Genomic DNA, 10,752 nt, shown 5'->3' with positions numbered 1-10,752 from the left:
TTAGGCGCAGAAGCTTTGCTGGTCCCCTCCATTGGGGCAACGGACTATTTGGTGCATCAACCTTTGGGATACTTGTCAAATATCTAAACTAGGAAATGAATGTTGTGAATACATTTTCTGAAATTTAAATCTCTTATTTATTGCGATACCCACAAACAATACCTCTATATGAATAATAGTATGAGTTGTTATATGTTAAGATGTCATTGTTGTCAGTTAGTTTATCTAGACGAAGGGATGATAAGTGATAATACCATTCGGCCTGAACATTCCAAATTGTCAACGACTAATTTTTCTGAATTTTTCGTATGTTGTAGAATAATGAACTCCTGAACAAGAAAGTCTATGGGTCCAACTCAATCATATGATTATTTTCGAAGTACAAGATATCGAAGTAACATTCCTCGTATGAAAACATATTGAATAAAACATTTCTACACGACAAATATTGCTTACCCTCTTACCCATAAGGTGATCATTTTAGACTAGTTTTCAATAAAATTATTGTTTGGTACGGGGTGAATCAAATATTATTCAAAATGCAATTTGTTTATTTCATTATTCACCCTGTAATGAAAAAAGTCGTCCGTGGAATTTCCCAATTTTTTGTCATTACTCTTAGTTCGAGCGCACACTTATAATGTCAAAAAGTTTTGACTTTGCTGTGACCAGTTTTTGAGACACACTGGGTAATATATTAAGAGGGGCGGCCATTATTACAAAAGTTGTCAAGAATCATGCTACTCGGAAAAGGTTCCGAAGCAATTGAAACAACTGGCTTCAAAATTCTCGATTGAATAACAAATTTCTCAAACATCAATCAGTGTTATCATCATCCACGTTTTTTAACTGATTTAAAAAAATTAATAAAATTATATGAAATGGCTTTAGAAACAGTCAACGAATAAATAACCCTTGAATGTGAATTCAATATGTGGAAGAAAGAATTAGCAAGAATTCCCAATTCAAAACTTATTGTTTCTTTCTAAATATGATGTGCAGTCATTACTTAACACATCTATATTACTCGGAATATTTTGTATGTTGCCAATAGGTATTGACGGCCACACCGAAAAGAACCTATTCTACCCTCTAGTAGAATGGGAAGTGAGAGATCGACTGGGCTCGACATTGTTGAATATTCATTATGATTTTGATTTTGATATTCTGTATTAGATATCCTAAGAACATCTGAAAGAAAACTGAATATTTGAAATTATTTATTTCTATTATACTGAATGCAGGTCATCCAGGCCATTCAGAAAAATAGCTCGTTTTGTATCTTGAGATTGTTAATTTCGGAGAAACAGAGTGATTTATGAGAATTGCCTAAATTTCTGATCTCCATAACTTGGGAATCAGAAGTCCGATTTAGTTCAAATTTTTTAGGTGTACTTACTTCATCCAACCCTTCGAAACGTTGAATGTAATTTCAATATTTTCATGAAACTGAATAATGTATTTTTTCATTGCAATAATGATATATATTGAAAACGTGTGAAAATATAGATTTCGAATTCTAAAGAAAAAAACTCAATAATCTGAGTACTGCCCTGAAATAATTGATATTACGTTCAATGTTTCGAAGGGTTGCATGAAGTCAACAAACCCACAAAATTCGAACAAAGTCCGACTGCTGATTCCCTGATGAGAAATGAAGGCCAATTTTCATAAACTACCCTGTATCTCCAAAACTAACAGTCTTAGGATACAAAACAATCTACTTTTCTGAATGGCCTGGATGACCTGCAATAACCATCTAGGCTATGGCCAGTCGGTATTGCTACACCCTGTAAAATGAATTTTACATATTTGATTTTTTTATACAACCGACAACCTACAGCCAAAATTTCAAACGGGCATATTTATCGAATACCAGATGGGATTACATCTATGGAGAATATTTCAGCTCCAGCAGTTAGAAGTGTAGCATACAGCTATTCTTTCACTTCAATCCATCTAATATTTTAACAATATCAATATTACAATATCAGTCATTTGAATTTTTGGGCTATATAATTCAAATAGATTTGAAAATTGACGTGATTGCAAAATAATAAACCATGTTCTCAAAGTTTGCAAATATTTTTTGATATTTTGAAGTGCTCTTTCTTCCATTGGTTGAAAATCTATCTCTGAATCAATTAAAAAATAATGTTCTTTCCTTAATTTGTTTATTTAAGATATACAACATTATAAAATATGCACAACGGCATTACTGCATTCAGTTAACAAATCAAATATGATTCTGAAACTGATAAAAAAGCAACGAATAAATAGTTTAAATAAACTTACATAACATAAATTATCAATTATAAACAAGAGAAACTAAGTTCTAGATTCTTATCACAATCTCAATAGATCTGAGTAACTTGTCGGATCCAGTCCAAGTAGTGGCCTACTCGAACATAGACTCCAGGTACTCCGTACTGTCCACATCCAATACCCCAACTGACAACACCGACCAACTGCATGGTTCCGCTCCTTTCGCACACCAATGGACCACCGCCATCTCCTTTGCAGGCATCTTTACCTTCTTCACCACCGGCGCAAATGAAACCAGGATGGAGTTTGAACTCATAACCTAATCTTGTTTGCTGCAACTGTCTATGGCACTGGGATTGACCAACGATTGGAACATCAACTTCCTTCAGAATGTTCTGGTATTTACCGAAATCACCGAAAGCGTCTTTTCCCCATCCGGTGGTCCAGCATCTTGTACCAGTATAGTCATCTCTGGGGTTTGGAAGGCAAGCTGGACTGATGTGAGGATACTTGTTGTAGTCTACAGGTTTGTCCATTCGGAGGATGGCGAGATCGTTGTAAAGAGTACCGGCATAGAATTCTGGATGAACTGTAACAGCAGCTATATCTCTTTCTATGTATGGATAGAATTCAACATCATGGTTTACGTCCCATTCTCCAAGTCGTACTCTCAGATCATAGTTGGTATAGCTGAAATGAAAAAATATATATATACTATAAAAAGAGCACTTCAGAATTAATATAAATATTATGAGACATTAAATGAATGAATTTTGCTCAGATAGAGAATGATTAAGTAGTCTGAGGAGAATTAAAATTAGAAAAAAGCAACAATACCATAAGATTTTGCAAGCTTGCTTATTCACAACTAATAATTTATCCTAAAGATGTCAAGACTTTGAAGCTTCAAATATCTAATAGAGAAAGAAAGGTCAATAAAAATATTTCACTCTCTCTTTCAGAATGCAGATGAAATTTCATTGTGTTGAAACCGATGAAAGGGTTTCATAGTTTTGGGAGCCAATATTTATTCAAATTGAGTTTTTCCATACAACAATCTACATCATCTCAATGATTGTAAGTTCAATTTTCACCAATTCAACGAAATGAAATTCATTTTGTATAAATAATACTCTGTAGTAATTGTACTTCCGCGTATAACTTGCCAATAAAACTTACGTTTTGACACAATGTGCAGCTGTGATGATATGGAGTGCATCAATGAGGGTTCCTCCACATACGTAAACACTTTCCTTAGGATCTTTCTTCAAAATAGCAACTTGCCATGGATACTCTCCAAATTCACTATCACCATCTACATAGGCTGGAGTCTTTATTCTACCATTTATTCCAGTTGAGTGTCTAACACCACATTGGCTAGAACCAAAACTGTTTATATGATTTTGTTGACGTGGCTTCCTGCAGCAAACATGTCTTGGTCCGCAGACTTGTTGACCACCAAAGTATCCTTGACGCTAGAAGAAAATTAACTGATGAACTTTCAAGCTTTCGATATAAGACAATGAAAATATAAAAACGCGTTCTATATTCAAGACAGAATGGAAAAATTGTAACATATTCAATTTATCGACACAAAATGATGGATATAAATGTATAAATTTCCTCAAATCATTTTCACGTAGTAGTATTTACAGGTTATAATAGGAAAAACTGTAAATATCGAAGCAATCGAAAAATCAATAGGTATTAAACCTAATTTTGAATTCCAAAAATAAATAACAACTGAAACTATCACAGACCATATTTTCGACAAATGATCTTTCAAAGTGTCAAAGTATTTTGAACTGAATACTGAATATATCTACTGGCCAGAGAAGAAATTTTCCAACTCAGAGATATTGTTCGTTCAATTTTCGAGTGAAAAATTAACAGTGCCTTAGTATCACTGAGAATGGCAAATTCTATACATAACATATTTGCCTACATTATACAAGCTCTTAGCTTCTGAGAGGTTTCACAAAAGCCTAGGTGAGTAGAGTAAAAACACTACAAAGATTAAAATAACTATAAATCTACAAAATTCGTTGGCCCAAAAGATTCATATTATTGAAATTTCTTAATATAGTCTATCGCATGAGAGTTCTCATGTTCAGTCTAGTCACAGTGTATTTCTATTTTTTTTAGGTATTGAAAAACCGTCATAAACATAAGAAAAAAGTAAGAACGTTGAAAGCTGTAATAAATCGAATATAGAAAAATGAAAATATTCAACATGAGTTTTCCTTTTCTGGGTTCGTTGTTGAATCATCGTCAGTTGTTAGGGTTAAGTTTAATAAGTATAAACAATTTCTCACGTCGTCTGAGCCTACCTTTTCAATTGTATGTTCAGTCTTTTGAGTAGTGTCTCGTCGTCTTCTGTTTATTGGAAATTTCACTGTATTCTTTGGTTGTAAAGATTTACCACGTCTTGAAGTATCCGATAAACTTAATAATCTATCAGGATTTTGTTCTGCCTCATAGCCATTTGAGAAATATTGTAATTGTCCATTATTTTCGCCATAGTTTTTCTGTCCGTCATAATAATTTTTGAAATACTGATCATGAATCGCATTACCATTTACGATTTTCAAGCTACTTATATTTATTGCTGTTCTGCCGTAAAAGTCATCATATCCAGAATACCCCCCACCATAATTTGAAGGATCATCATAATAAGACTCTGGATTATGCCCTCCATTTACAAAAGGCCCAGGATACTCATCAACAATTGGAGGTCTTCCAAATTCAGGACTTTCATGTAGATGATGCGGACCTTCGTAAACAGGCCCCGTTTCAAAATGTGGTGGATATGGCCTGTATATTTCAGGATGAGGTTGATGAACATATCCATAGGGCTTATAAAGAGGTTTATGATAATGAACGTGCTTATGCTTATTGTAGACATAACCCTTTTTGTAATGTATCAAGTCCTCGAACTTATGAACGAGATAATCATTGGGAGTAACATGAAGGTTTATAAATGGTTTGATTTCTTTATGCCCATAATCATCCTTCGTTACTTGTACAGAAATCAAAGGATTCACAGAAACCAATCCCAGATTGATCCCACCCCCACCAACAACCCCTCCATAAGGATTCACCAAAGGATTAGGACCATAAGGGCTGATTGGATAACCCCCAGCTCCTTGGTGAGGTAAACCGAATGAAACTCCAAACGTGGGCTTGATTTTCTTGTTCATAAAATCATTCATGATATTTTGACCATATTGACGCTGAAATATGAACGATGGAATATTATATTTGTTTTCAAGTCCGTCACCATAACTGTTACTTCTTCAATTACTTGTTAAAAGTAATCTTATTTGCGAATTAAAATGAAGCTTGTCTATACCACATAATCCGTAGTGAGAAACGATTAGTCTTGAAGCAACTTATTCGAATGAATACGTCAGCGAAATCCTTTGCGAAGTCAGCGATGAAAGTATTATGATTATTTTATATAATAAAGGTCATTGATGATGATTAATATATACTCGGAAAAGTATTGAAACTATAAGTTAGCATATGCATGAACGTTAATTTTTCGTTAAATTAGTAGGTATACTTACTGCTTCTGCTTTGGCTGAGGTTTTACTAACGGTACTGTTGTAAATTGGTGCTTCCCTCTTGCTGATCTTCTTTACTTCCTCAGTATTCTTTTTGTCGGCCGATAGTTCAGTTATATTGAGATTAGAACCTACTGGAACGGTAACCACCGTCATTGTTCCATTTGCATCAGTGATGACCCGTTCTTCCTCAGCCTGTATGTCACTCTTGATATTTCTTGGATCGATAGCTAAGTACAAGTCGTCTTTACGACCAATGACGTCGTGGTTTTGACATTGATTAATTGGAACACAAACGCAGTCATCAGAATTCCCAAATTGACTGTTATAATTGTCGGAATGGGCTCCTTGGAGATAGTTAGTAGTTAAAGAATTTCCGTTCAAGTTTAATTCTTTTTTATAGAAATCATTTGTGCTGTATTGACCAAACGAAGATCCATAATTGCTGGAACCATATTGATTGGAGCCGTAGTTCTGACCGCCAAAGTTCTCTGATACTGGTTTCACAATTCCATTATTTCCACTAGCGCCACCATAACTTGCGAGTGTTTGACCTCCATATGATCCTGAGCTGAATCCTGACCCGCCAATTGTCAATCCGCCTGAAGATTGTCCACCATATGAACCTGAATTCAAGCCGGAACCTCCAATAGTCAGACCTCCAGAAGACTGACTACCGTATAAACCGCTATTCAAACCAGAACCTCCAATTTGAACTGAAGGCTTGAATGCAAGATGAGTACCAGAATTTGTGTTGAAGCTCTCATAAGAGTTTGATGAAGATGATACAGGTACTGGAACTGGGACAGGTTTCACAATAACTGTTGGTGTTTTATCGGAATTCTCAGAGTCGTGGTGGTAATGGTGATGGACGTGTTGAACTGGAGCACCAAATGAGTCACTTTTCGATCCTGCCTTGTCTCCTGGGAATATTTTGTCTTTTTGAAGGGAAGACTGGAAATGTGATTCTGAATGACTTGATTGACTTCCAATTTCGAAAGCATATGGAATATCTTCTACAGGTGAGTAGTCTCCATTGTAAACTGGACTGGGAGGTTTGTTTCCATAGAAAGGTTTACTAGGTGCACCATAGCCACGACGAGGTGGTTTGTTAGGATTTGTATTCAGGTTGGGACCAAACCTATTTGGTGGAGCGAAATTCGGAGGAGGGTATTTTCCACCATTTTGAGGTACATGAACGGGCCTTGGTGGACCATAGGTTCCTCTCTTAGGGCCTCTTATTGGGATTGTTGGGATGGGTCTACCAATAGGATTAATTGCGACAGGTTGAGCATACTGTAGATCTTCGGGAGCAATGAATGGTCTTTTTCCTTCAATATCTTCCTCACACTATAAACAATTCACAAATTAAACATCAAATCACATAAATATTCACATATTCAATCAAAGTTTCATCAAAAATGGATATTTACCTGCATAAGTCCTAAATAGCAAAGCCTATCTTTGATAATATTCCTTGCTTCACCATCATCCCCCTTCTGCAGAGCATTTTGTACGTTTGGATCAGCATAAACTTCATCAAACCCGTCCAAACTCCTTCCTTGTCGTCCAGAATCCAAAATTTCGTCAATGATTTGACCTATTTGTGTGTCATTCAAATTTACTATGCTCTCTTTGTTTTCGCTGCCTTCTGGATGTAAGTCTTGATCAAACTGTTCGTTTATATTCATGGCTCCTTGATTCTTGTCGTCGGCCCAAGACCAAGATGCCTCTTCAGCTGTACTTCTGCATATCATAAACACTGCCCAGAGGGCTATGTTGACAGTGAAGTGCATTTCTGTAAAGTATGATATAGTGAAAACAATGAAAATTTCAAAAATAAATTTTTCTTATTATTGTCTTTTAATGTATGTCGAAGTTATTTAGATATAGAAAAGTTTTGAAAAAACTTAGCAAAGACATCACTATGAAATAACAGCTCAAAATGTCTTGCAAATGAACGTGTCGGCGTAAAATAAATTAATGATTTTAGAATAATGAATCAGTTGAATACTGAATACGTAATTTCAGATATAAAGAAAAATATTGCCATGATACTTTTTTGATACCTTTACCTACGTCTTGAGTTATGATATTTTAAAAATCAAATCGATAGATCTGGAAGTAACTGAAATATTTTCTTATCATCAAAAAATATACATTGACGATGAATCATGTACATTTAAAATCTAAAAGTGAAAAAAAAATAACAATGACGAAGTGAATATCAAGTGCAAGTATTATTGGTCCAGCAGATTTCTACAACATACCCATCGATGTCATAATTCATTTTTTAAATACAGAACACACAGGTAACTACTGTTAGTCAGCATATTAAGTAACCGGTCTATATGACATCATGCGCTGGAAGGAACTTCGAAGAAAGTTGAATACATTAGTCGCGTGACAGAAGAATGAAGAAAGTAAAAGCGGCAATAAAACACAGTTGTACACATAACATTATCTTCCCACAAGATGTTTGTGTTGTTTCTGTATTGGTGTCAATCCGCAAATTTCACTTTCTTGGAAAAGGTAGAAGATAGATCAAGTGCGAATAATTGGGCAGATAATGAATATCTACGAGTAGAAACTTCATTCACTGAATAGTATTATATTAGTTTTCATTATAATGCATTATAATTTAAGCCAAATATTATTTAATGATTAGAACTAATTGAAAAAATTCACACATTATTTACTGCATTTTCAATTTTTTTATTCTATTCGACAAAATAACTCAAACACAAAAATTAGAATGAATATTATGAGGCAGGGTTTGCACTTGATGTATTTTTATTGTCATTGCTGCCAAATGAAATCAAGATGGTATTGCTAAGAGTATCTACCTATTGGCCTGATGTGACTGAAATTTTCGTGAACATTCAGGATATTGATGAAAGTTATCCAAATTTTTTTTTCTATCATAGCTATGCTATACGTGAAGAGAAAATATTTTTTCATCTGTTCTTCACGAAACTTTGCTCAGGAAAATTTTTCGCAAAACTTTGAATTAACGATCTATACAATCGAATGATTTATGTGTAAAATTTCATTTCATTATTAGATCAATCATCATTAGATTCAAATTAAAATCAACGGGTGGGTCGATCAATCAAATTTTTGTTAAAATTATAAACGCCTGGATGCCTGGAAGTTAAACATTTCACATAAATTACAACAATTCTGTTAGCTTTATTTTATTCGTTAGTTTTCATAATTGAATGTAATTTTCAGCGAAGTAAAATATTATTTTACACTGTTTCCAAATTTTCATTGTGAAAAATTAATAGAAGATCTCGTAGGTCACACATTCACATTCGACAAATGTTAAAATGAAAGCAAAAAGGAGTTGAGTTTCTGATGATGTTGAACCCTATTGTCTTATTGTTCGAGAATGATTTCCTGAATGTGAGTGTTAATCAAGAGAAAATGTTTCAGAATGAATTAATTAAATGACTCGCTAATCAGCTACTGATTCACTTGTTTCAGAAATGAGCGAAAGCAGAGGATCGTTATATAGATCCTTTGAAGAATGAACCGTAACTCAACTTGCTTGAGTTAATAGACTTTCGCTGGGGTCACGGTCTCTGACAACACGTAGGTAAACAATTGTAGATACGCATGCTACTCTTATTTACTATATCAAAATTCAGAAAATTCTATCACTGATACATTTTTCTTCCTTCGGGTATTACAGAATATCTCAACTCGTGAGAAAATCATACCTACATAACTTATATTACTCTAAAACAAGTAAGACTAGTTCTATGCGGTAAGAAATTTTTGATTTCATCGACCAATATGAGTCTCCAATTGTATTATTGTATATCACCAAATCCTCGCGATTTTTTCATCTAATTTTTGGTTTTCATTTTTTCAACTTTCATGGATCAAATTCACGAGTAATGTTATGATCGATGCAGCATCGCAAACTTCATGCATAGTTCACGAAAAAACTCTTGGAGTATACGACGAATCAACTTTTTTCATTCAATTTTTGTATTCTGCACATTTTGAAACGACAAGTGAAACATTTCGAGAGTTAAAATTATACCCAAAAGTTAAAAAGTAAACCATTATTGACACCGAAGAAAATTTTTGTTAATTTATATTAAGATATGATGAGAAATAATCATTCTATGTATGCCTGAATAAAATATATCCATGTGAAAACCGGGAAATTTTTATGAACAACTTTGGAATATAAACGTTAGATAAAACAAATAAATAAACATGAAAAATTTTCTCATTTGAAATCTGAACTTTTTTGAGGTGTTCTCTATTTTCCCGAAACTCAATACTATTTTGTTTTAGATATAATTAATCTTTAAGAACTGACCTGAAGGTCCACAAGAACTGTAACTGAATAGATGAACTGCACTGTTGTACAAGAACTGAATGTTATCTGTCCGGAGAGAGTTATATAAATGTCTTCAAGGAGTGGGTTGATAAACACTTTCTAGCTTACTGTTGTGCACTCACTGACTGCAGAAGATCCATCTCTTTTGGCTTATATAGAAGTTGTAATGAACTCACGAGCAGGGATGAATGTCTTGGGTTTTTCAGGATTCGGAGGTTACAAAATGCCGGATTTAGGATCAAATAACGAATACTATTTGTTGGTCATTGATTGAAGCATGAAGTTCACATAATAATAGTTATAGAGATAGAGATAGATACATATGATTTGATTTTTAGCAAATACCTATATCTTTACCAATATCATATCTAAGTGCCTATTTTTTCCATATCAGTAGCAAGCAATCGTCACAACATATACCTATGAGTTCCTATGTATCCCTAAAAAATTATTTCCACGAATAAAGTGGACGTTTCTCATGGGCTAAACAGAACTTTTTCTAATTTTGAGCCGAAAAGGGTCTCAAATGGCTGAGTTTCACCGTCCACCATGTACACAATA

General features: G+C 34.1%; 1 protein-coding gene across 2 annotated transcripts; it reads right to left on the bottom strand.

The window, feature by feature from the left end:
* Window positions 1-2,157: 2,157 nt before the first annotated feature.
* Window positions 2,158-10,326, bottom strand: LOC123674181. 2 transcript variants are annotated; one of them, XM_045609101.1, is made up of 6 exons: window positions 10,171-10,326; window positions 7,265-7,629; window positions 5,835-7,181; window positions 4,596-5,498; window positions 3,445-3,740; window positions 2,158-2,955 (listed from the first exon to the last, which is right to left on the bottom strand). In XM_045609101.1, the coding sequence occupies exons 2-6, from the start codon at window positions 7,625-7,627 to the stop codon at window positions 2,355-2,357; spliced, it is 3,510 nt and encodes a 1,169-aa protein (XP_045465057.1). In that variant the 5' UTR covers window positions 7,628-7,629; window positions 10,171-10,326; the 3' UTR covers window positions 2,158-2,354. The 2 variants fall into 2 exon arrangements, with proteins under 2 accessions (XP_045465057.1, XP_045465058.1); XM_045609102.1 differs by lacking the exon at window positions 4,596-5,498.
* Between the last annotated feature and the right edge of the window lie 426 nt (window positions 10,327-10,752).

The sequence above is a fragment of the Harmonia axyridis genome, chromosome 2 (genome assembly GCF_914767665.1).
Source record: "Harmonia axyridis chromosome 2, icHarAxyr1.1, whole genome shotgun sequence".
Classification (NCBI taxonomy): Eukaryota; Metazoa; Arthropoda; class Insecta; order Coleoptera; family Coccinellidae; genus Harmonia; species Harmonia axyridis.
Note: the sequence above shows the minus strand (reverse complement) of the source record. Positions and strands in the feature narration are given on the sequence as shown.